This window comes from Emys orbicularis, chromosome 4 (assembly GCF_028017835.1).
Source record: "Emys orbicularis isolate rEmyOrb1 chromosome 4, rEmyOrb1.hap1, whole genome shotgun sequence".
In the NCBI taxonomy this organism is placed as follows: Eukaryota; Metazoa; Chordata; order Testudines; family Emydidae; genus Emys; species Emys orbicularis.
Genome location: NC_088686.1, coordinates 154,497,283 through 154,522,371, shown reverse-complemented (window position 1 = coordinate 154,522,371; position 25,089 = coordinate 154,497,283). Strand labels below are relative to the sequence as shown.

At 52.9% G+C, this 25,089-nt stretch overlaps 3 protein-coding genes across 3 annotated transcripts in view; all 3 read left to right on the top strand.

Moving 5' to 3' along the window:
• Nucleotides 1–2,098, top strand: part of LOC135877955 (zinc finger protein 850-like) — a 41,409-nt gene extending 39,311 nt beyond the window's left edge. Inside the window, exons 12-13 of the mRNA XM_065403476.1 lie at nucleotides 690–1,446; nucleotides 1,531–2,098. Coding sequence (XP_065259548.1) covers nucleotides 690–1,446; nucleotides 1,531–2,098 — 1,325 coding nt within the window. The remainder of the gene's footprint in view (nucleotides 1–689; nucleotides 1,447–1,530) is intronic.
• An 8,417-nt stretch (nucleotides 2,099–10,515) lies between these two features.
• On the top strand, nucleotides 10,516–11,232 carry BORCS6 (BLOC-1 related complex subunit 6). Its single transcript, XM_065402341.1, has one exon. It carries the CDS (start codon nucleotides 10,516–10,518, stop codon nucleotides 11,230–11,232), a length of 717 nt encoding a protein of 238 aa, XP_065258413.1.
• Nucleotides 11,233–13,962: 2,730 nt separating this feature from the next.
• ITPA (inosine triphosphatase) lies at nucleotides 13,963–24,665 on the top strand. The gene is made up of 8 exons (XM_065403657.1): nucleotides 13,963–14,181; nucleotides 14,988–15,045; nucleotides 15,145–15,209; nucleotides 18,520–18,593; nucleotides 20,999–21,030; nucleotides 22,087–22,202; nucleotides 23,198–23,274; nucleotides 24,163–24,665. The coding sequence occupies exons 1-8, from the start codon at nucleotides 13,963–13,965 to the stop codon at nucleotides 24,284–24,286; spliced, it is 765 nt and encodes a 254-aa protein (XP_065259729.1). The 3' UTR covers nucleotides 24,287–24,665.
• The last annotated feature ends 424 nt before the right edge of the window (nucleotides 24,666–25,089 follow it).

Genomic DNA, 25,089 nt, shown 5'->3' with positions numbered 1-25,089 from the left:
TGGGAGAGAAGGGAAAAGCTGGGAACGCCCACCCAGTTCTGTCTCAGTTACTATGGCAACGCCCACAGGCCCTGTTCAGGATTTGGGCCCCACTGAGCACAAAGACAGACAAACACAAAGACAGACAGGTGCCTGCCCCAAGGAGATTACCCTCTTGAGCGACAAAGGACGGGCCAAGGGGATGGGTGAACGGGCTCTGGTTGATATCTCTAGACATGGTAGGCCCTAACAGTTCAGGGCCAGATCCCCAGCTGGGGTAAATGAGTTTTACTCCATTGGCGTGTTTGGAGTGATGCTAATTTATACCAGCTGAGAATCTGGACCCATTGACTCCAGTGGAATTATGGCCAATATATACTGGCTGGGGATTTGACCCATTGTCTTCCCTGCATTGGGGTCAGCACCGACTGCATGAAGAGATGGCCCCTTCCTGAGCCCCTTTCCCTCCCCCACTCCCTGCAGCACAGCGCCCCCTACTGATCAATGCTGAGGCGAACTACTGAATGCTCTCTCTCTCTACGTGCTATGTGAGCCATTAGATCCAAGTCACTGTCATGGTTCTGCCGAGCTGTGGTAATGTCCAGCTTCTTGAATGAGGGGTTCCTGTGAGATGAGCCTGTTTCTGATCCCAGCGGAGATATCGAAGCACATGGTCAGACCCTAGCTGGATTCTTTCTCTCTCCCAGCAGGTGCCAGGAGGGAAAACCCCCAGCAGGAAGGGCCTGCAGGAGTGGAGCTGCACAGGACGTCCCAGAGCCCAGAGCTGGGAGAGGCATCCGGTGGCGTGGGATGGCAGCAGGGGAAGCCATCTCAGCAGGAAAGACCCAAGACCGGTGGTCACCCGCGGGCAAGAGAGGGGCCCATCATCTGCGGGGATTGTGGGAAAAGCTTCGGGAAGAGCTCGGAGTTCGTCAAACACCAGCGCACCCACACGGGCGAGAGGCCCTACCAGTGCCCTGACTGTGGGAGGAGCTTTGCCATCCGCTCCAACCTCCTCCGCCACCAGCGCATCCACACCGGTGCCAGGCCTTACCCATGTGCCGAGTGCGGGAAGAGCTTCCGCCACAAGGAGCACCTGACCCGCCACAGCCGCGTCCACGCCGGGTTAAAACCCTACGTCTGCGTTCACTGCGGGGCGGCCTACAGCACCCGCACCAACCTGCTGCGGCACCAGAGCGGCCACACCGGGGAGCTGCCCTACAAGTGCACGGAGTGCGGCCGGCGCTTCGGGGAGATCACCGCCCTGGTGGCACATCTGGTGGCACACTCCGGGGAGCGGGCCCACAAGTGCCCCGAGTGCGGGAAGAGCTTCCGGCGCGGCTCGTCGCTGACGGAGCACCGGCGGGTGCACACCGGGGAGAAGCCCCACGTCTGCCCCCAGTGTGGGAAGGGGTTCATGCGACGCTCCATCCTCAATGGGCACCGGCGCACCCACACCGGCGAGCGGCCCAACGCCTGCGGGGAGTGCGGCAAAGGGTTCACCCAGCGGTCGTCCCTGCTGCAACACCAGCGCACCCACCGGGGTGAAAGACCCTACCCATGTCCCCAATGTGGGAAGAGCTTCAGCCAGCGCTCGGCGCTGACCACCCACCGGCGGCTACACACCGGGGAGCGGCCCTTCCACTGCGCCCAGTGCGGGAAGAGCTTCAGCCAGAGCTCGGCGCTGATCCAGCACCAGCGGACCCACACCGGCGAGACCCCGCACCGCTGTGGGGACTGTGGGAAGGGCTTCGGGGACCGCTCGGCCCTCAAGCGGCACCGGCGCACCCACACGGGTGAGCGGCCCTACCGCTGCACCCAGTGCAGCAAGAGCTTCAAGCAGAGCTCGGCGCTGACGCAGCATGTTCGCATCCATACCGGGGAGCGGCCCTACGTCTGCCCCCACTGCAGGAGGGGATTCTCTCAGGGCTCGGCTCTGGCCCAGCACCAGAGGACTCATGCCAAGGAGAAGAGCCTGTCGGACGTGCCCACTGCCAGCCGCCTGTACAGGGATCCCTTCATCCGGCCACGGGATGTGGAGGAGGGGCAGCAGGGCTGCCCCTGGGGACACGGTGCACTCAGCCAGGCTGAAAGAGAAGCTGCAGTGATAGAATCATAGAAATGTAGGACTTGAAGAGACCTCAAGAGATCATCAATTCCAGGCTCCTGCGCTGAGACAGGGCCAAGTAACCCTCTCCCTGGCAGGTGTTTGTCCCACCTGTTCTTAAAAACCTCCTGTGACGGGGATTCCACAACCTCTCTCGGGAGCCTACTGCAGAGCTTAACTACCCTTAAAATTAGAAAGTTTTTCCTAATATCTAATCTAAATCTCCCTTGCTGCAGATCGAGCCCATTACTTTTTGTCCTTCCTTCAGTGGACAGGGAGAACAAGTGATCTTCACCCTCTTTATAACAACCCTTAACATATTTAAAGGCTGTTATCAGGTCCCCTCTTAGTCTTCTTTTCTCTAGACTAAACATGCCCAGTTTCTTAAGCCTGTTCTTCTAGGTCAGGTTTCCTAAACCTTATATCATTTTTGTTGCTGTTCTCTGGACTCTCTATCATTTATTCACATCTTTCTGTGGTGCCCAGGATTTGACACAGTTCTCCAGCTAAGGCCTCACCAGTGCCGAATGGAACAGGACAGTTATCTCCTGTGGCTTATGTAAGTCACTCCTGCTAATCCACCCCAGAATGATACTAACCATTTTTGGTTATCTTTATTGGTTAGCACTCATCTTTATTGAATTTTATTGACGCAGGTGGGCAGGGTGAAGGGCTGGAGGCTGGATTTGGGCATCATGGGGAAAAGGAGGCGGCGTTTTGAGTCATTTCTACCGGGAATCCCGTCTTTGCTGGGGGCATGTCCCCCTCCCATACCCCTCTCCCAGCAAGGATTATTAACCCCCCAGGCTCAGCCTGTCCCCTAAGGTCTGTGCCCATCCCATGGGGGCCCCGTCCCTTCACTCTCCTGGATCTCCCCAGATCTAGTCATCCTTCTCTGCTCCTTCCCCTCTCCTGGGGCCAAGGTCGGGGATTCGCAGACTGATCCAAAGCTCATTGAAGTCAGTGGGAAGACTCCCATGGGCTTTAGGTCAGCTCATTAATTTCTCTGAGTCTCTGTTCTCAAAGTGTAAAATGAGGATAATCAAAATTCAGATTATGAGCTCTTTGGGGCAGTGACTGTCTCTCACTATGTGTCTGTGCAGCGCCTGGCGCAATTCATTTATTTATAGATTCATTGAGTCCAGTGCCAGAAAGGACCACTGTGATCATCTAGTCTGACCTCCCATATAACACAGGCCAGAGAACTTCTTTGAAATAATTCTTGGAGCAGAGCTTTTAGAAAAAACATCCAATCTTGATTTTAAAATTGCCAGTGATGGAGAATCCACTGCAACTCTTGGTAAATTGTTCCAGTGGTTAATTCCTCTCACTCTTAAAAATTTACGCCTTATTTCCAATCTGAATTTGTCTAGCTTCAACTTCCAGCCACTGGAGCTTGTTATACCTTTGTCTGCTAGACTGAAGAGCCCATTATCAAATTTCTGTTTCCCAGGTAGGGTCTTATGGAGTGTAATCATGCCTTCCCTTAACCTTCTCTTTGTTAAGCTAAATAGATTGAGCTCCTTGCGTTTGTCATTGTAAGGCAGGTTTTCTAATCCTTTAATCATTCTTGTGGCTCTTCTCTGACTCCTTTCCAATTTATCCATACCCTTCTTGAATTGTGGGCAGCAGAACTGGACATAGGATTTCAGCAATGGCTGCACCAGTGCCAAATACAGAGGTAAAATAATCTCTCTACTCCTCCTTGAGATTCCCGTTTATGCATCCCAGGATCGCATTAGCCCTTTTGGTCACAACATCACACTGGGAGCTCATGCTCAGCTGATTATGCACGACAGACCCCAAATCTTTTTCAGTCATTGCTTCCTAGGAGAGAGTCCCCCATCCAGTAAGTATCCTGAGGTGGAGGCCATCCAAACTATACAGCTCCCCTTGCCCCACAGAAGATGGGCCAATGTTCTACGAAACCAAAACCCTACATCCTACACCACCTACCTAGCCAGGGGGTCACTTCCAGAATCTTTTGTCTTCCTTTGCTCTAGGGACAGGAAGGATCTCAGAGAAGATCACTTAGGCCAGTGATTTTCAATCTATGGTCCGCGGACCCACTGGGGTTGGTAGACTATGGCTAAGGGGTCTGTGAAAGGTGACTATGAAAATAAAGTTTCAGATCCCAGAAAAGGCATTCCATTTTTATGATCAATCAAAAGTATGTGAATACTACAGATCGAAACCCGGAATTGTTGTTACCATAGAAGCGCACAGTTTAGCCCCCTTTCTTATGCCATGTCAAATGCCGTGTTGAGCCCGTGCAACATTTATAATTGAATTCCATTCAGTCCATTTTCAGTCTAAGACTTCTATGAAAGGGGTCCGTGGACCACAGGTTGAATTTTCAAAGGGGCCCGCATCTCCATTTGAGATTTTTTTAGGGGTCTGTAAATGAAAAAAAGGTTGAAAACCACTGACTTAGGCATTCTCGTTCTTCAGCACACTTCCGAGTTCCATGATGTCATCTACTCTCTGCAAGATATCCCATGAGATATCTGCAAAATATCCCACAGCACAGTGGGGACCCCAAGCTCGGTTGGGAGTCTGTGCAGTGCCTGGAACAATGGGGGCTCAGATCTCAGTTGGAGTCTGTGAAGCATCTGGCACAATGGGGCCCTAATTTCAGTTAGGACCAGTAAGCTTTACTGCAATACACTCAGTAATAAATTTGGAGATCTCTCCACTAGAAATCAGACCAAGATCCATTCTGTCTTTTCTTAGTTTGCTTTGGTTCCGGTGGTTTCATATTTCCCATGGATGCCCCCTTCTCCTCATAAAGTTATCCATCTGATCCAGCCATCCATCCGTTCCCACCCACCTATCCAACCAATTTATATTAGACCCATCCCCATACATACTGTCTAAGACCCTCCTAACTGGTTAGGTGTAATTTCTTGACACTCCAGTTGGTACGGTTTTGTGCATTCTAATTTTAGTCTCACCACTAATTTAAGAGGAATCCTGTGTGTACAGAGCACATCAGCAAGTTTTTTGATTTGTGCATAACTTTTATTCTAGGAAATTCAATAAACAAGATGTCAATTTAAAAAGAAAAATCAGCTTCCTGGGTTGTTTAGCTTGTATTTTTGTCCTCAAATTGTTTCAGATTGTCTTGATTTTGTATCCAACTACCTTGAAATTTGTCCAGGTTCTGGGAGAGCCTCCCAGTAGGAGTAGTGGGGGCAAACAACCTGACTATCTTGAAGATGGAGCTTGATAAATTTATGAATGGAATTACTTGACAGGGTTGTCTATGCTAGCAGAGGACTGGACTTAATGACCCAGGAGGTCCTTTCCTATCCTAGGTTCCTATGAGCCTCACTGAGCGGGAAAAAATAAAAATATAGCTCTCTGTGATAAATCTGAGCATGCTCTTTAATAATTACTTATATGCTATCTGGAGCTGTCACTAGAGCTAAATGTCCATACCATATAATGAAGTAGAGAGGACACTTTTTCTACTAGTTGCCTAACAGCTTAAAATGTATAGATTCTAGTCTGACCTGTATAGCACAGGCCATTAATGCCACCCAGTTGTCCCTGTAACAAGCCCAATGTGTTTGATTGAAGCATCTTCCAGAAAGGCGTCCCATCTGGATTTGAAGAGATGGAGAATGCGCCAGTCCTATTGGGAGTTTATTAACCTTTGCATCACTCATTCCCAGTGGCTATAGCTAGAGTTGAGGGGGGCAGAGTTAAGGTTGCATTGGGGGTGTGTGTGATGTATATATTCCTTAACTCTATTTCCAGGTTTTCAGTGGGTTAAGTTTAGCCACTCTCAACATTCTGGAAAGGCCTAAGACACCCAGTGGGCTACCTAAATACTGCCTTATCAAAGTTTTTCGTTTAGCTGAAGAGCGGCTAGTCTTTATGAAGGCCAGGAAGAGCTCAGCTGGGTTAGAGAGCTGGAGCAAGGCTTCTGTGGTAAAGGAAAGAACTGAGTTATTAGGCAACTCCCAGTTTCCATCACAGCCCTGCAGCCAATACAGAACTGCTTTCCCTTCCCTTCCCAAACCCCTCCCACATATTCCTTGCAACCTCCCGGAACGTCTCCATACCCCATTCTCTCCACCCATTCAGACAGTTTCCAAAATGGTAGCTGGACTTACACACAGCTATGAGACCCTACACTGCCCTGCACTCTTATCTTCCTTCTCACCAAGCTTTTTGTGTGTTGTTAATTGGTATTTAATAAAAACAAACTCTCTGAAAGATAACCAATCTTTATTTGTCTCCTACACGTGGTGTTTGCTGCTGGTAGTAATACATAGTGTTAGTCTGATCATTTGCTGACTGCAAATCCCAGTCAGGAATCATCACAATTTTCACGCAAGGTGGCAAGTTAACAAAGCATGGCAGAGTGCTGTATAGAAAAACACATCATTGGTGCTCATTGACAAAATGTTGCCTCAAAGCCTCCCTGATTCGAATAGCCTCCCGTTGTGCCCCTCTAATAAACCTGGTATCTGGCTGCTCAAATCCAGCATACAGGCAATCCTGCCTCCGTGCTCCACCCTGGGGGAAACTTTTCACCCTTAGCCTCACAAATATTATGGAGTGCGCAGCAGGCTGCTATGACCACGGGAATATTTTCTTCATTTAGGTCTAATCTGTTATAAAGGCAGCGCCAGCGTGCTTTTAATCTGCCAAAGGCACATTCTACAGTCAGTCTGCACCTGTTCAACCTATTGTTAAAGCGCTCCCTGCTACTGTCCAGGTTTCCCGTGTAAGGTTCATGAGCCATGGGAGCAAGGAGTACACTGGGTCTCCCAGGATCACTATGGGCATTTCAACATCCCACGCCGGACTTTTCTGGTCTGGAAAGAAAGTTTCTGCTCCCAGCTTTCTGTACAGGCCAGTGTTCCTGAAGATGCACGTGCCGTGCACCTTCCTGAACCACCCACGTTGATGGTAGTGAAACACCCACGGTGATCCACAAGTGCCTGCAATACCATAGACAAGTACCCCTTTCTGTTGATGTACTCTGTCACAAGATGGTCCGGGGCCAAAATTGGAATATGCGTGCCATCTATCGCCCTACCGCAGTTAGGGAATCCCATTGCCACAAAGCCCTCCACTATTTCATGCACATTGCCAAGAGTCACAGTCCTTCGTAGCAGGATTAGCTGCTACCAGAACGGTCAACTTCCTGACTCCAACTCATTTGCGACTGACCAGTAGCAGTCTGGAGTCGTTTTCCTCCTTCTCCTTCAAATGCCTCCTCAAAACACTCCTTTGCTGCGATGCCTATAAAAAACTTGACAACAGTTAGGCTGCTGGTGCGCTGAAACCACTGCTGATCCTGCTGACCAGTATTATCTCATTGGTTCCTTGTACTGCCCTGTCTGCCTCTGCTGTCTTTTGCTTTAAACTCATATTGTACGCCCTTTGGGGCAGGGGATGTCTTTTTGTTTTGTGTTTGTACAGTGCCTAGAACAGTGGGACCCTGGGCCATGACTGGGGCCCCTAGGAACTACCATAATACACCTCATAGACTTTAAGGCCAGAAGGGATCATCTAGCCTGACCTGCACGTCACAGGCCACAGAACCTCCCCCACCCCCTCCCATAATAGACCCCTAACCTCTGGCTGAGCTACTGAAGTCCTCGAACCATGAGTTAAAGACTTACAAGTTACAGAGAATTCACCATTTATACAAGTTTAAGCCTGCAAGTGACCAGGGCCCCAAGCTGCAGAGGAAGGCAAAAAATGGCCCCAGGGTCTCTGCCTATCTGACCCAGGGGAAAAATCCTTCCTGATCTCAAATATGTCTTCTCTCTTCTGTGCTGTGTCTTTTGCTCTTTACACAACAATAATCTGAAGGAATCACAGCTGGGTTCCAAATAATTGTGTTTTCTAAATATACGCAAGAGGGGCATGCATTTAACAGCTTGTGTAGGCTGAGCTCTGGGACTCCTGGTATCCCTCCATCCCCCCATAAGCTCCCTGAATGCCCTCCTCCCATCCTCTCTATTTCAAGGTCTTCCTGCAACCCCCCAAACCCTGCAATGCCAGGACCTCTGTATGCCCTCTTCCCCTATATCCCCCCAATTTCCCTCCCCTCACAAGGGGTTGTGTGTCCCCAATTCTGCATATACTAGGGTGCCCCCTGTGACGGGTTCTGTCTGCCCTCCATTTCCCCATACCAGGATCCTCTATTCTCCCCACTGTGTCAGGGCTCTGTCCCCCACATTTCCTCTTTCCCCTTAGCAGGATTCCATTTTCCCCACCACGCCAGAGGCTCTGTCCGGCTCCTGCCAGGGAAATACATCCTGCTGCTCTGACTGCTTCTGAAACACAGCACAGTGAGCGAGCGCTCCCACACTATTTACAGGGATAGGAGCCTGTTCCTGCACACTACACTGGGCCTGGTCTACTGGACGGCTTCCAATCCAGAACGGAGGCCTTTCTGGAAGAGATGCTTTAGGCCGGTGGCTCTCAACCTTTCCAGATGACTGGACACCTTTCAGGAGTCTGATTTGGCTTGTGTACCCCCAAGTTACACCTCACTAGCTTGCTTACAAAATCAGACATAAAAATACAGAAGTGTCGCAGCCACACTATTACTGAACAATTGCTGACTTCCTCATTTTTACCATATAATTATAAAATAAATCAAATGGAATATAAATATTGTACTTACATTTCATTGTATAGTATATAGAGCAGAATAAACACGCCATTGTCTGTATGCCATTTTAGTTTGTACTGACTTCACTAGTGCTTTTTTGTAGCCTGTTGTAAAACTGGGCAAATATCTAGATGAGTTGATGTACTCCCTGGAAGACCTCTGCATAGCCCGGGCTGAGAACCACTGCTGTAGGCAGGGCTGGCTCCAGGCACCAGTTTACCAAGCAGGTGCTTGGGGCGGCCACTTCGGAGAGGGGCGGCACGTCAGGCTGTTCAGGGGCAATTCAGCGGACGGTCCCTCACTCTTGCTCAGAGCGAAGGACCTCCCGCCAAATTGCCGCCGCAGATCGCGATCGCAGCTTTTCTTTTGTTTGTTTTTGTTTTTGTTTGGCTGCTTGGGGCGGCCCTGTCTGTAGGCAAACACAAGTGATTGGGATCAATACAGAGGTAACTGGGTGAGATTCTCTGGCCCATGCTATGCAGGATGTCAAAGTAGATCAGGGGTGGCCAACCTGACCCTGAGAAGGAGCCAGAATTTACCAATGGACATTGTCAAAGAGCCACAGTAATACGTCAGCAGCCCCCCATCAGCTTCCCCCCCACCCCGCTCCCAGTGCCTCCCACCCACCATCAAACCGGCCAATCAGCGCCTCCCCCTCCCTCCCCACACCTCCCAATCAGCTGTTTTGTGGCATGCAGGAGGCTCTGAGGGGAAAGAGGAGGAGCGAGGGCATGGCAGGCTCAGGGGACGGGGACAGGGCCTGTGGCAGAGCCAGGGGTTGAGCAGTGAGCACCCCCGGCACACTGGAAAGTTGGCGCCTGTAGCCCCAGTCCCAGAGTCGGTGCCTATATACTAGGGTGACCAGACGTCCCGATAAAATTGGGACTGTCCCAATATTTAGGCGTCTGTCCCGCGTCCCGATATTTCGCAGCTTCCTTTTTTTTTTTTTGCTCCGTTGGCGACACTCCGCTTTTTTTTTTTTTTTTGCTCCGCCAGAGCCCCCATGTATATCAGGGCTTGTCCTCACTACCCGCCTGGATCGGCGGGTAGAAATCGATCTCTCGGGGATTGAATTATCGCGTCTCGTCGGGACGTGACAATCGATCCCTAAATCGACACGCGTACTCCACCAGCCCAGGTAGGAGTAAGCGCTGTCGATGGGGGAGCTGCGGCGGTCGATTTGCCGCCGTCCTCACAGCGGGGTAAATCGGATCGGATACGTCGAATAGCGTAGCTGAATTTGCGTATCTTAAATCGTTCTCCCCCTCCCCCCCCAGTGTAGACCTAGCCTAAGGAGCTGCATATTAACTTCTGAAGAGCTGCATGAGGCTCCGGAGGAGCAGGTTGGCCACCCCTGGAGTAGATGATCAGATTCCTTCTGCCTTAAGATCCATGAATCTTCCCTTCACTGCCGTGACCCTTTCTCTCCCCCTCTTCTCCCTCCATCCCTCCTACCCTCTTCTGTCTCTTTTTCCTACCTTTTCTTTCCTCATCCTCTTTCCCCTGTCTCGCTCTCATCCTCCCTGTCTCAATCACATTCACACCCTCTCCTGTCTCGCCTCCTCCCCCTGTCCTGGTGTTGCTGCTTGTGATTTGCTCTTTCCCTCTGGGAGAGCCCAATCAGGGATCCCCCTCTCCGCAGCTCGCTCCTCCTCCTCGGAAAGGTGCAAACTGGATCGCTGGCTTTCTCCCTGCGTCCCTCCCTATCTGCCGCTCCCTAGGCTCCTCCTCCGGTGTCGCTGTCCCCCTCCCGGCCAGTGCGCGCTGGGGAGCCCCAGGCCGGAGCATGGAGAGGGGCGCAGGCCTGCCGCAGCACATCATGGCCCAGGTGCGCGTCCAAGCCCCGGGGACCGCGGCCAGCCTGGAGGATCCGTGCCGGGAAGGCTCGCGGAGGCAGCAGGCGGCTGCCGCTGGGGACAGGCTGGCCGGAGGGCGGCTGCTGGACAGCCGCAGCTTGGATGGGATCAGCCAGGCGTACGGGGCCAGCCGGGCGCAGGAAGGGCGCCGCGCCACCATCTCCAGCGCCCTGGAGCTGGAAGGGACGGTCAGCCACGACGGGGACCTCACCCACTTCGTGGCCAACAACCTGCAGCTGAAAATCAAGCTGAGCTCCCGGGGCAGCTTGGAGGAGCCGGAGCCCCCGGGCCAGCCCTTCCCAGGGCTGGGGCGGAGCAAAGCGGCCGACATCCCCCCCATTGACCCCGCGGTGCTGACGGAGCTGGAGCGCCTGACCCAAGAGGTGGCCCACAAAGTGGACCAGATGATGAGGAGCTTGAGCGGCAGCATCCAGAACATGACGGCCCTGAGCGTGGGCTACATCCAGACCTACCGGGACGCCGTGGACAGCCTGGGCGAGTCCGTAGACATGAGCATCAAAGGGATGTACACGCTGATGGCCCGCTGCGAGGAGCTGGACCGCTCCATGCAGCCGGTCCACGCCCTGGCCAAACAGATCCGGGAGATCAAAAGGACCCTGGAGATATTCGAGTCGCTGTGCAAGTAGCGCCGGTGGAAAACATTTCTCAGCTGCTTTGTTAATGGGGGGGAGGGGACGCTGTGCTGGTTGCAAACTCCAAAAGGGAACATGTCGTGTACTGTATGCGGTTGTGTGTTTGTTTCATGTCTTGTGCTGCCATAAGCCTGTTACACTAAAACCAGACACTGCTTTGCAGAGGATCTGTCTGAAAGGGGCTAATGCCCCCTGAACGATTACTTGAAAATTTCCCACCCTCTCTGTTCGTTAGAGGGGATGGTGCATGCTCAGGATTCCCAAGGACCCTAAGGGAATGATGCTCTCAGATTCAATAGGAATCCGACTTCAGTGGGAGCTGGGCTGCTTTCAAAATCCCAGCTGCGAAGAATTGTCGGCCTGACAAGGAATAGTGAACTGGATTCCCTCATCTGTGTAGTTCACCTTTCCCTGTAAAATAAGAATATTTATACTTAAAAAAACCACTCTGCAATTTGCCAAACACCTAAAATGTGTCCATAGGAAAGAACTTCTGCTATTGAGCTTTCCCGGTGTTATTTTCAAAAAGCCCAGTATTGCTCTCGCTCTGCTGTCTTGGAAGTGAAGGGGAGGTTTACCTTTGATTGCAATGGGGGAAGAACAAGGCCGGCGCTGAGTGCTTTTGAAATTCCCACGCTCTGCGTATTTCAGCAGCTGAGGAGTTTGCCCTACAAGTGGATTTGCAGGGTGCCGGCTCAGAAGCAGATTCTGAATCCTCTCCCAAAACCTCTGATGACTCTCACATTTGCTTCCACATTTAACAGCCTAACCCGTGACCTATATTAAATATGGAAGGAATGACAGCTGTGTACATATGCTCTGTGGATCTTATACCCTTCCACTGGTTAATTTCTTTGTTTTAGTACAGCAGGGCTGCATGTACACCTCTACCTCGATAGAACGCTGTCCTCGGGAGCCAAAAAATCTTACCGTGTTATAGGTGAAACCGTGTTATATCAAACTTGATTTGATCCGCCGGCACGCGCAGCCCCGCCCCCCTGGAGCATTGCTTTACCACGTTATATACGAATTTGTGTTATATTGGGTGGCGTTATATCGGGGTAGAGGTGTATTTAATATTTGGCATGTGGTATGAAAGTGCTCCTTTCAGTGTATCTGGGGAACAGAAAGAATTAACTATAGAGCCCCAAGGCCTTCCCCAGTTCCAGAGAGGGCCAGGCTATGCTGTAAGGGGGGGGGACTTAATAAAGACAGGAACTTCCTGCTCTCAGCTGTTTCCTCATCTGGAGGTGTTAAGTGACTGGGGTGGGTCTGAGTCTCTCAGCCCCTTGGTGCACTAAGGCATTTCTCTCCTGGTAAGACCCTACCGGAATGGCACACCCATGTCTGTGCGCTGCTAAAGCCCAGGGGAGTCCGGGCTAAAGAGGAGTGGAAGCGGGAGGGGATCAGAGCTTGAACCCCCCCCAGACCCAGCAGGGATCCCCCCCAGCAGCCCGGAAGTGTGTGGGGGATATGCAGCTGGGCCTAGCAGGGCCCCCCCCCGATGGGAGCCAGTTTTCGACCAAAACACCCGGTTGAAAAGGGACCCTGGTGGCTCCGGTTAGCACCGCCGACCGGGCCATTAAAAGCCCGGTCGGCAGGGCTAAGGCAGGCTAGTCCCTACTTGTCCTGGGGCACCGTGCTGCACCCTGGAAGCGGCCAGCAGGTCTGATTCCTAGGCTGGGGGGCCATGGGGCTCCACGTGCTGCCCCCACCCCATGCACCAGCTCTGCACTCCCATTGGCCAGTTCCTGGCCAATGGGAGCTGGGGAGGCAGTGCCTGTGGGCAAGAGCAGCGTGCACTGTGGAGCCTCCTGCCCCCTCCTAGGAGCCGGAGCTGCTGGCCGCTTCCGGGGTGCAGCACGGTGCCAGGGAGCCTGCCTTAGCCCTGCTGCGCCACTGACAGGGAACTGCCCAAGGTAAGCCTGTACCCCAATCCCCTGCCCCAGCCCTGAGCCCCCCATACCCCAAACCCCTCATCCCTGGCCCCACCCCAGAGCACGTACCCCTTCCTGCACTCCAGCCCATAGACCCCGCAAACCAGAGCCCCCTCCTGCACCCGAGCCCCCACCCCCCTGCACTTCAACCCCCTGCCCCAGCCGAGAGCCCCCCCACACCCTGAACCCCTCATCCCCTGCCCAACCCCAGAGCCCTCACTCCTCCTGCACCCCAACCCCCTGCCTCAACTCACAGCCCCCTCCCGCACTCCGAATTGCTCAGCCCCAGCCTGGAACCCCCTCCTGCACCATAAAATCCCTCATCCCCAGCCCAGAGCCCCTCCCGCTCCCCAAAACCCTGCCCCAGCCCAGGGAAAGTGAGGGAGGGGAAATGTAGTGAGCGGGGGCGGGGCCTCGGGGAAGGGGCGGGGCTAGGGTAGTCGGTTTTGTGCCGTAGAAAGTCGGCAACACTAAGCAGGGCAGGGGGTCGGTAAAACCCCTGGTGACCCCTTCCGGGACAGCAGAGCCGCGGCCGTGCACGGGCCAGGTGCGAGGGAGGCCACGTTCCACCCAGGCAACAGCATCGCCCTGCTGGGTCTCCGCAGCCCCCCGCCCCCTCCGGCAGGGCATCGGTTACCGGAGGAACCCGACCCCGCACTTCCGGCCTCCAGGGCCATAGAGCTCGGGGGTGGGGCAGAAAAGCACTTCCGGTCTGCTCTAGCTAGTGGCGGCTTGGGAGACCGGAAGTGTCTTGTCCCCGAGCCTCCCTCGCCCTTCGTCACCGGAAATGCGTACCCAGGCTCCTTTCAGTCCCCACGGCGCTGGAAGATCGGTCTCTCCTCTCATTGGCCGGTCCCGCGGGGCGGGGCTAGGCGCGTTGCCCTGGCTGCCAGGTGGCGAGGCTGTGATTGGCAGGTCAGCGCGCAGGCGCTGTGGCTCTGCTATGGCCGCCGCCGCCGGGAGGAACGTGGTGTTCGTGACCGGCAACGCCAAGAAGCTAGAGGAGGTGGGGGGTAGGGAGCTGCGCGGATTGGACGCAGGGGGCCACCGTACCGGAATGAAGCATGGCGTCCGCCAACCCCCGGACAGCGCTGTCTCCCGGGGGAGGGGCGGGGCCACCTCCCGCGTGCGGCGCTTGCTCCCGCCCCCGCAGCTAGCCCCGCCCCTGCTGTCGCTGCCCGCCCGTTCCGCGCGCTGCCGTCATTAGGCTCCAGAGTTAACACCGGGCTCGGGCTCTGCCAGGACTGTCGCTGCCCTGGGGACGCTCCCAACGCTGAACCTGTCACTGGACGAACCCCGTCGGGGGGTTCCGCTCCCCTGAACCGGAGCCCAGGGCTGATGAGAGGGGGGGGGGGAAGCTGGTCCGGAAGGGGGCCCGGGCCCCGGCTCCCCCCCCCTCGTCGCCTTACCGGGGCCCGGCTTCCTCCCCTCTCGTCGGCCTGTTTAGCCGGTCTGCCCCTGCTGGGGGCCCGAAAATTTTTTTTCACCAGGACCCGAACCTGCTCGCGGCGGCCCTGCCGGAGCCTGGTAGGAGCCTTAAAGCAAGTCGTCCCCCCCCCCCCCCCCCCCGCCATCCCTGATCCTGGCCAAACACTGCTCCCATCCAGCACTGCCCAGTGCCTGCCCTGCTCCAAACTTCCTGCCACTCCCCCCCCCCCCCCCCCATAGCGCCTGAGTCTGAGGCGGGTGGTGAGAGTCCCTGTGGCTAGGGGAGGATGGGACCAAACTTCCCCCCAGTATCTCACACACTGGGCTAGGCGCTGTCCCCCGCCCGCAGAGCTGGCTGAACAGCCTCTGTCTTGTTCCCAACAGGTCCTTCAGATCCTTGGGGATGCGTTTCCATACAGACTGGTCGCAAAAAAAATTGACTGTAAGTCCGTGACTTTGTTTCTCTCTCGTTAAACGGTAACGTTTCAGCAGCCATTGGCCACCCCTCACCTCGCAATAATCCCTCCTGTCCTTGTTGCAGTGCCAGAATACCAAGGGGAACCAGACGAGATCTCCATTCAGAAATGCCGGGAAGCAGCAAATCAGGTCATTTCCTTTTCCGCTTTCCCCACTTCCACAGGTGTAAGTCAAAAATGAATAGAGATTAACCAAGAGTTTAGGCTAAATGGTCCAGCTGTTACCCACTGCATGACTACCCACCCGTTTGGCACATAGTTGGTGGGGAATTAAATGGCCATGGACTGACTGGTGCCAACAAAAAGGATGTAGAAGATTTGAATATATCTACAGAGAAATTCCAATGGAAGCCCTTATGAGAAAGGTTCATAAATAGGGTCTTCTACGGCAAAGGCCCTTCCCTGGCCTGATCCCATTGATCTCTAGGACTGAGAGTGAGATCAGCTCAGTTGCTTTGGCAGAACATTCCTACAACTGGTTCTGTCCTAGATGATTAGTATTCTTGTCTTCTAATCCGGTAGAGCAGGGACATGGTGAAGTATAGAGTGCCCATCCGCAGAGCTCTGGCCTCTCGCTTCCCTAGAACAGAGGCTGCTGCTGTTATTAGGTACAGTAACTCCTCGTTTAATGTTGTAATTATGTTCCTGAAAAATGCTACTTGAAGCGAAACAATGTTAAGCGAATCCACTTTCCCCATAAGAATTAATGTAAATAGGGGGGGTTAGGTTCCAGGGAAATATATATATATATATATATATTGTACCAGTGGGATACAGGAGTCTGGTCGAGGGCAAATATACTGGTCACTGGATGAGTAGTTTTCTGTTCCCTGAGTGACCAGAGAAGGGGCTGCACTAGAGTAATCAGGAACCTGCTAGAACCAGTTAAGGCAGGCAGGCCAATTAGGACACCTGGAGCCAATTAAGAAGAAGCTGCTAGAATCAATTAAGGCAGGCTAATCAGGGCACCTGGGTTTTAAAAAGGAGCTCACTTCAGTTTGTGGTGCGAGTGTGAGGAGCTGGGAGCAAGAGGCGCCAGGAGCCGAGAGTGTGTGCTGCTGGAGGACTGAGGAGCACAAGTGTCATCAGACACCAGGAGGAAGGTCCTGTGGTGAGAATAAGGAAGGTGTTTGCAGGAAGCCATGGGGAAGTAGCCCAGGGAGTTGTAGCTGTCATGCAGCTGTTACAGGAGGCACTATAGACAGCTGCAATCCACAGGGCCCTGGGCTGGAACCTGGAGTAGAGGGCGGGCCTGGATTCCCCCCAAACCTCCCACTTGACCTGGACTGTGGGTTCTTCCAGAGGGGAAGGTCTCTGGGCTGTTCCCCAACCCACATGGTGAATCTCTGAGGCAAGAAAATCCGCCAATAAGCGCAGGACCCACCAAGATAGAGGAGGAACTTTGTCACAATATACACACACAGTATAAGTTTTAAACAAATAGTTTAATACTGTACACAGCAATTATGATTGTGAAGCTTGGTTGAGGTGGTGAAGTCAGAGGGTGGGATATTTCCCAGGGAATGCCTTGCTGCTAAATGGTGAACTAGAACAGCTGAGCCCTCAAGGGTTAACACATTGTTGTTAATGTAGCCTCACACTCTACAAGGCAGCACGAATGGAGGGAGGGGAGACAGCATGGCAGAGAGAGACAGAGACACACACGTGTGAGAGAGAGAGACGCGCATTGCCCCTTTAAGTATACTTACCCCACTCTAAGTACATTGCCTGTTTAAGTAGATCCTCAAATTGAGACAGCAGCTGCTGCCAGTATGCTCCCTTCTTCCTGATCCCTGTCGTGTCCCCCCCTGCTCTGTGGAGATGGGGGGGGGGCAGGAGTGGGGGGGGAGGGGGACACCCTGACATTAGCACCCCTCTCTCCCCGCACAGCAAGCAGGAGGCTCCCAGGCAGAGGGTAGGAGCAGCACAAGGCAGTGCGGGGAGGGACAGCTGAATTGCCTGGAATAGGGCGGCTGCTGCACAGGGAACTTAGGGGAACAGGGAGCTGATAGGGGGGCTGCCGGTCCACCCCGGTTCCAAGCCCCCACCAGCTAGCTCCAACGGGCTGCTCTTTCTGCAAGCAGTGGACAAAGCAGGTGGCTGCCAAACAACGTTATAAAGGAGCATTGCGCAACTTTAAACGAGCATGTTCCCTAATTGATCAACAACATAACAATGAAACAACGTTAACCGGGACGACGTTAAGTCAGGAGTTACTGTACCTATTGCGGGCAGGAGTGGCAAAAATGTGTGTGTGTGCGGGCCACCGGCACCGCCCATTTCCCCTAGGGCCCACCCTTGCACTGTCCCTTGCCCCTGAGGCCCCACCTCTTCCTGCCTGGGGCCCTGCCCCTTCCCCGAGGCTCTGCCCCTGCCCCGCCTCCTCCCCGAGGCCCTACCCCTTCTCCAAGGCCCCGCCCTGCCTCTTCCCCCGGGGCCCTGCCCTCGCACCGCCTTTCCCACCAAGAACCCAGCCCCTGCTCACTCCTTTCCACACGCCCTACAGCCGGTAAAAAGTGGGAGGACATCGCCCTCCCACTTTTAAAAGTGATGGGGCTATGGCTGCATGTACCCTCTGTTCTGGTGCCCCTGATTGCGGGTACGGGGTCAGCGCCTTTGTTCCCATCTTATCATTTGGGGGGTAATGAAGTAGTTCTCCACCAGCCAGTGACAGGTTGTCATCCAAAGAGCCCAGGCACAGATTTTTTTTCAGAATGAAGAAGCCAGTTAGGCCTCGGGCTCCAATGAAAGTCAGGACTGTGCAAATGCAACAAACCGGTTCCTCCAGTACTGCCCCCCAATGAGGGCGATATCCATATGAATGCTTTAGATTAGCTCTCCTCAGACTTCCAAAGGAAAGCTTCTTCTCTCTGCCTGGGTAGTGTCACTTCTAGCTGCAGGCGCAGAGCACAGGTTTCATTGCTTGTTCTCTCTCTCTATCATCTCCTCAGATTTAAGGAGCTTTAATGGATGCTGCGTTTTTAGGAAGCCTCTAACGCAGTGGTCGGCAACGTTCGGCACGCGGCTCGCCAGGGTAAGCACTCTGACGGGCCGGGCCAGTTTATTTACCTGCTGACGCGGCAGGTTCGGCCGATCGTGGCCCCCACTGGCCGCGGTTCGCCGTCCCGGGCCAATGGGGGCGGTGAGAAGCGGCGCAGGCGAGCGATGTGCTGGCCGCGGCTTCCCGCCGCCCCCATTGGCCCGGGACGGCAAACCGCAGCCAGTGGGGGCCACGATCGGCCGAACCCGCCGCGTCAACAGGTAAATAAACTGGCCCAGTTCGCCAGGGTGCTTACCCTGGCGAGCCGCGTGCCAAACGTTGCCGACCCCTGATCTAACGTCATATGGAACCATAATGGATTGTAACCAAAAAGGCAGTTTAGGAGAAGGTGCCTTCCCCTTAGATCTAATATTTCTGTTTCTTTGACTTCCCTCTGCAGATCCAGGGACCTGTTATCGTAGAAGACACTTGTTTGTGTTTCAATGCCTTGGGGGGCCTCCCAGGACCATATATGTAAGTAGGAGTGGATATGCTTGTAGTTCTTTCCTGTACTACGGTTTGACTGGGGCTATAGGTTTCTGAGATGTGATTCCTGGGGGCTCTCCAAACCCCAGGAGCAGAACTCTCTTTTCTGTTGTTTGCTGGTCTAGCTCCTGCAGCTTCGTCCTGAAGAGAGAGGAAATGGGGAAGGGATTTGTATTCACTCGGTCCCTGCTTTGCACTTAATGCATAGTGCATGGGATGGATGGGACAGCTCAGTGACCCTGATTTACTCCCAGCTACTGGTTACTGCTCCTGCATCCCAAGTAGGACCTGGCCCTGCGAAGGAATCCATGGGGGCTGATCCATGCACCCTTCACTTCAAACTCAGCACAGGCATCATTTGCAGGGTCGGTCTCTTAAACTGAAATTGTGGTTTAAAGTGATTGGACCAAATTCATCCCTTGTGTAACTACACTGAAGTCATCGGGGAGGAATTTTGTCCATTCTGCCACTTCAGTAGAGAAAGAGCTACCGAGTTTTGTTAATTCGAATCTCTGGATTTATTTTCTTGTATAATGGGACCCTGGAGGCTGCTGTAATTCAACTGGAAACAAGATTTCTAAATTTAATCGCTCATAACTAAGGCTAAGATTTAGTCACGGGTATTTTAGTAAAAGTCATAGACAGGTCACAGGCAATAAACAAAAATTCACCAGCTGTGACCTGTCCATGACTTTTATTATAAATACCCCGACTAAATCTTAGCTGCTCCAGGGGAGCCCCGGGGGCCAATGGCTGACCCCTGCTCCGGCAGTGGGGGCTGACTGCTGACCCCACCCGCTGCTCCGAGGCCCCCCTGGACCGCTGCTCCGGGGCAGCCCCCAGAACCGCTGCTGCTCCAGCGGCTCCCGGGGCCAGCCACATCGGCTGCTGTTCCGGCGACCCCGGGGCCAGCTGCTCGGGGCTGCCCCAGCAGCAGTCAGTGCGGCTGGCCCCGGGGCCACCTGAGCAGCTGGCTCTGGGCCATCCCAGCAGCAGCTAGTGAGACTCACCCCAGGGCCAGCTGCTCGGGTGACCCCGGGGCCAGCCGCATGAGCTGCTGCAGCTGCGGAAGACCTGGAGTTCCCGGAAAGTTACAGAATTCGTGACCTCCATGACAGACTCGCAGCCTTACTAAGGGCAGGTCTACACTTACTTCCTGGTCCGGCCGTAAGCAATCGATCTTCTGGGATCGATTTATCGCGTCTTGTCTAGACGCGATAAATCGATCCCGGATCGATCCCGGAAGTGCTCGCCGTCGACGCCGGTACTCCAGCTCAGCGAGAGGAGTACACGGCATCGACGGGGGAGCCTGCCTGCAGCGTCTGGACCAGCGGTAAGTTCGAACTAAGGTACTTCGAATTCAGCTACGTTATTAACGTAGCTGAATTTGCGTACCTTAGTTCGAAGTGGGGGGTTAGTGTGGACCAGGCCTTAGAACTCCTCTAGCAAAGTCCTGCCATAGCTCTTGGCACTGCTTTTTAGTTTTGCAGTTTCTCTACAATTTGCTCTGCTTATTCTGGTTACCAGGGCAGAAGGTGGAATGTGATTATGTACTTCTGTAACTCACATTCTTTATTTCTTACAACAAAACTGGGCAAATGATCACTCCCCAAATGTGAGTCAATTGGCTTAGTGATTCTGGAAGGAGGAAAAAAATCTTCAAATGAAGGATTTTTTTTTTTTTTTTTTACCATCTCACTGCTCATTTGTGGGAATTACGCTTCTGAACTTTTGGCCTCAGGAATACTTAGCGCTTTTATAGTTCTCTTTATTTAAAGAGCTCCCACGTATTTTACAAACTCACCTATGCGAGGTAGGTATTCTTCCCATTTTACAGGGGGGATTGCTACCGAATGGAGAGCTTAAGTGATTTCCCCCAAATTGTACAGCAACTCAAGAAAGGAACCCAGGTCTCCTGGGTCCTCTGCTTTAACCATTAGACTATGCTTCCTCGCTAAAGTATTGAACATACAAGCTAGGTGGTACTGCACAACAGACTGGCCTATAATCTGAATAGCAAAATTAGTGGAGTAGAATCTTGGGCTAAAGACCCACAGGCTCAGTTATTTAAGAAATAGGCCCCAACCCTGCAAAATGAACTCCATGCAAGTTGACCCCTGGCCCAGGGAGGAGACCCATTGATTTCAGTACGACCCTCGGGGGTCTGTAACTTGCTGGTTTGGAGTCTAAAGCTGCATTTCCTAATGTTTGTTAATATATAGCCCGGAGTAAGGTTTATTAAACAGTGCAAGTTCACCAGGGATTCACAGTGCTAGGAAACCTGTGCAGAGAGAAATCCGCCATAGAATGTTGCACTAGACATATTTCCGTTGTTGATGACAATGGCAGAAAATAACCCTGCCACTGACACTTGTTCTCTTCTTACGTTTCAGAAAATGGTTTCTAGAGAAGTTAAAACCAGAAGGTATTTCCCTTTGAATTACTGCTCTCAATGGGATTTGCTGTTCAGAATCACATGCTCCTGTGCAACCTAGCAACAATGTGAAGTGAATCCCTTTCCTCTCTGGGCTCTCACGGCTCTGCACTTGACCGGTTCCTTTGCCATCTCTGGGACCGCTCACTTCTCCCCATTCCTCACGGTCTCCATGTGTCCCATCATGTTCTGCCCTTAGCCCCTCCCTTTGCTTCATCTACACCTTATCAGTGAGTCAGATCATCTGTGCTGATGGCTTCAGCAGCCATCTCTGTGCCGATGACTCCCAAATCTACCTCTCTTCAGAGTCATATCTGCCTTGGTACTGACAACCGCTCTTCCTAATTGCCCTGCAGTTATCAGTTCAACATGGCAACACAGGAGTACAACCTTGGTGTCACCCCTCTTTCCTTCTCCCCCCCCCCCCTCCCCCCCCCATCCAGACTATTACTGAATCCTGTCATTTCTTTTCCAACCTATCCAAAATCCATCCATCCCCTGTATGTGCCTTCCTGGTCTCCTGCTTTTTACTGATCTTCCTGTCACCCACCTCGTATCCCTCCAGTACCACCAAACTCCCCTTCCTTGCCTGCTCTTCTGTCTACACTCCAGGAGCTCCCTCTCTGCTGTCACAACGGGAAACAGACTGACCCCAAGTGACAGGAGATGTAACCTTTAGTATCAGATGAATAAAACCATTATCCTAGGCAGTGATACAGCATCTCATCTAGGCATCGCAAAACACTTTTAAAACATTCATTAAGCCCCCTTGTAAGGATTCTGTGGAAAAGTCATGAGTAGAGCCCAAGAATCCTGATCACCAGTCTCCTGAAATACCCATGAGACAGCCCATTCCTTGCCTAATCCCGGTAATACTCCCTCACCCTTGTGAGTTGGATGCAGTCTGTGGGAGGCCTGCCACGGGGGCACAAAATGTTATTTGTTTGGGGTTTCCCCTCCCCTCGCTCGTCGCGGATTGCCTCTTGTCAGTTGTGCCGTGTGCCGAATGAAACGCGGAGATGATGGAATTCTCCTTCTGTTGCTTAGGTCTGTACAAGCTGTTAGCGGGGTTTGAAGACAAGTCTGCTTATGCTCTTTGCACCTTTGCATTCAGCACTGGAAACCCGGAGGACCCGGTGAAGCTGTTCAAAGGCCAGACTTGTGTAGGTATTCCGATCGCTGGGCAAAAGAAGCCTGTGCAGATAGCAGTAGGCTGGGGCGTGAGGGGGCTTGTAACATGAGTCCATTCACAGCACTAATTCGCAAGGGGCTCCTCTTGGCCACCCACATCCATATTTAGTCACCTACATAAATGGCCTGATTTTCCAGGGTTGCTGAGCAGCTGCAGCTCCCATAGACTTGAGTGGAAGATGTGGACACTCAGCACGTCTGAAGATCAGGCTACTCCTCGTGGTGCCCAGAGGCACCGGAGTTTGAAAACGTTGGTTGAAGGTTCTGAATGATCCTCCAAGTTCTCTTGTCTCCACTCCTGAGCCTGGCGGCTGTTCAGCCCTCGAATGCTAGGAGCAGAATGTGCGGCTGCACCATTTCAATGAGCTCCAAGCCCCATCGCCCGGCTGCACATAGTTAACCCTTTCCTCAGATGTCAGTCTTTCCAGACCCTATTGTTTTCGTTTGGATGTGTGGTTGCTCCTCTGAACTCCCTCTAATATGGCTACATCTTGCTGGTACTGAGAAGCACTGAAGTGACCAATCTTCTCCCACCATCCATGCCCCGTGTTTTCTCCAGCCAGCCTTAAACCTTGTTGCAGCTGCTCTCTCATGCTCCTCCGCCTGTTTGTTAGTTTATCCTTCATACAGTCAGGAGTTCTTATTGGGGGCTGAGTCCTGACGCCTCAGTGCCCTGGGATGTGGGTGTTGAGCAGGTGCGCCAGGGGAAGGTGGAGAGCGGTGCAGGAGGTCTGTCTGCCTATGGCATGGACTTAAGAAGATGGAGCACTAAACCAAGAAGTCCTAGTTGTTTACCTTGGCCTTGTTTTGGGGGATGCTAAACAGTCTTGTAACTTTTGGTGGTTTCCCAAAGCAGAGCTCGGTCTAAAATGTAACCGGTTCATTTTCCCGCATGTAATGATGTGAATGTGGCAGAGCAGTGCCGAGAAAGAAACCTCTTATTTCTTCTTCCTCCCCGAATTGGCAGGGTCGCATTGTTGAACCCAGAGGCCCCAGAGACTTTGGCTGGGATCCTTGCTTCCAGCCTGACGGTTATGACCAGACGTAAGTGACTCTTTGCCTTTAATTCCTTACTTAAGAAAATCATGAAACCAAAGATTCTGTTAATGCATAAAGTGGAATCCGCTTACAGTGAACTCTGCCAGAGAGAAGTTGAGATGGGCTTAAAGCAAAATCCTACATCTGAACAGCTTTGACCCTGGGGGACGTGGGTTGGAACCTCACAGCTCAGACTGTCTCAAGCCTATAGGGCAGACGACCTGAGTGTGTTTCTAATGAACTGTTTCCCATCCTAGGACTCCTCACAGACTTTGGAGAGATGCAGGGGTGGTTCTGCTGTTGTTTCTAGTAGCTGCTGCTAGTCGGTGGACTGTTGTAGGAGTCAGATATGGTTTTTATTGACTGACTTTCAGTGAGCTGCATCAGCCTGCCTAGAGTAGTGTCGTTTAATAAACGGACAGAGGTGGCATTGCACAAGGGCAAATGGCTGCACAGGGCCAGGATAATGGAGACCCAGGCCCAGGGTCTGACTCTCAGGGAACTGCACTCAATTCCTTGCCCTCTGAATAAGCTGACAAAGGGCTCAGTGAGGTAAGCCTGGCAAGAGAGCCTGCTTGAGTCACAAGTAGAAATTGTTACAAAAGGTTGGTGCCGAAGTGAAGCCCAGAGTCAACAGAGGGCGCCCTAATCTGCACGTACAAAGCAGGCCAAGGGAACCGCTTCTGCAAACGAATGTGACAGCTACAGAATGCGCATATCTGGTCTGTCACCAGCGGCATCTCTAAGGCCTGGCATGACGATAACCAGGGAAGGGAGCAGGCTCAGCTTCTCAGCAAGCCGCTGGAACTCAGGTGCACCCAGTTACCAAGCAAACCCAGGGTTTAGGCTCTTGGTTGGAATTGTGGCTATTCCTGTTTTTCTCCCCCTCCCCAGGTATGCCGAGCTGCCCAAGGCAGTGAAGAACTCCATCTCCCATCGCTACAGAGCACTAAAAGAGCTCTCCGGCTATTTCAGTCAGCAGAACAACCCAGCAGAAGCCACCTCCACTCCCAGTTAGGCTGCGGGTGTCTTGGGGTACGTCCACGCTGCAATAAATACCCCACGGCACCGAGCCTCAGGGCCCGGCTCGATTGACCCAGGCTTGGGCTGCGGGGCTAAAACTTGCAGTGTCGATGTCTGGGCTCAGGCTGGAGCCTGGCTCCGAGACCTTCCCCCCTCGCTGGTTTTCACAGCCCGGGCTCCAGTGCAGCTTTTAGCCCTGCAGCCCGAGCCCCATGACCCCAAGTCAGCTGACCCCGGCCAGCCGCGAGTCTTTGATTGCAATGAAGATGTACCCTTTGGGACCCCAAACTTTTAGAGTCGTCTGTGAGATGTGGGGTCCATTGATGGTTGTCTGTACAGTCTATGTAGAATAAAGCTGCCCACTTGAAAACCGGGATGGTTTTCTGTTTCCTTTTGTTGCTTCTGAGGAGTCTGAAAAAGCCAGTGGGTCTACACTGATTTTTAGGGGCTGAAGTGCATTGGATACAGAGTTTGATGTTCGTGTTATCGCACAGCTTGTCCCAGGACGGTGGTGTTTGTACTGCCCACCCTACCTCTTCTGTTCTCCCCTGGGCTGTTCCCTGTCAACAGGATGGTTTTGGTAGGTGGTGGGAAGATCAGTCAGTTGGTCGTTGCACAAGATCAGTGGGGAAAAAAGACCATCGTTTTCCCTTTGTGTATTGTAATCCCGATGGCTAAAATGCCTGTGTAAAGTATCTGACAGCTTGTCTAACTACATGAAAATGTGATGCAAAGGTCACTACCACATCCAGATTAAATTTACAGCACTCGTTTGCTGTGTACTGTTGGAAGGAACGA

Bases quoted from the DNA above. Each gene is read 5' to 3' on its own strand.
- BORCS6 (XM_065402341.1), top strand. From the start codon at position 10,516: ATGGAGAGGGGCGCAGGCCTGCCGCAGCACATCATGGCCCAGGTGCGC.
- ITPA (XM_065403657.1), top strand. From the start codon at position 13,963: ATGCGTACCCAGGCTCCTTTCAGTCCCCACGGCGCTGGAAGATCGGTC. The intron at 15,046-15,144 runs GTAAGTCCGTGA...TCCTTGTTGCAG, and splicing joins GGTCGCAAAAAAAATTGACT to TGCCAGAATACCAAGGGGAA. The intron at 21,031-22,086 runs GTATTTCCCTTT...TCTGTTGCTTAG, and splicing joins AGAGAAGTTAAAACCAGAAG to GTCTGTACAAGCTGTTAGCG.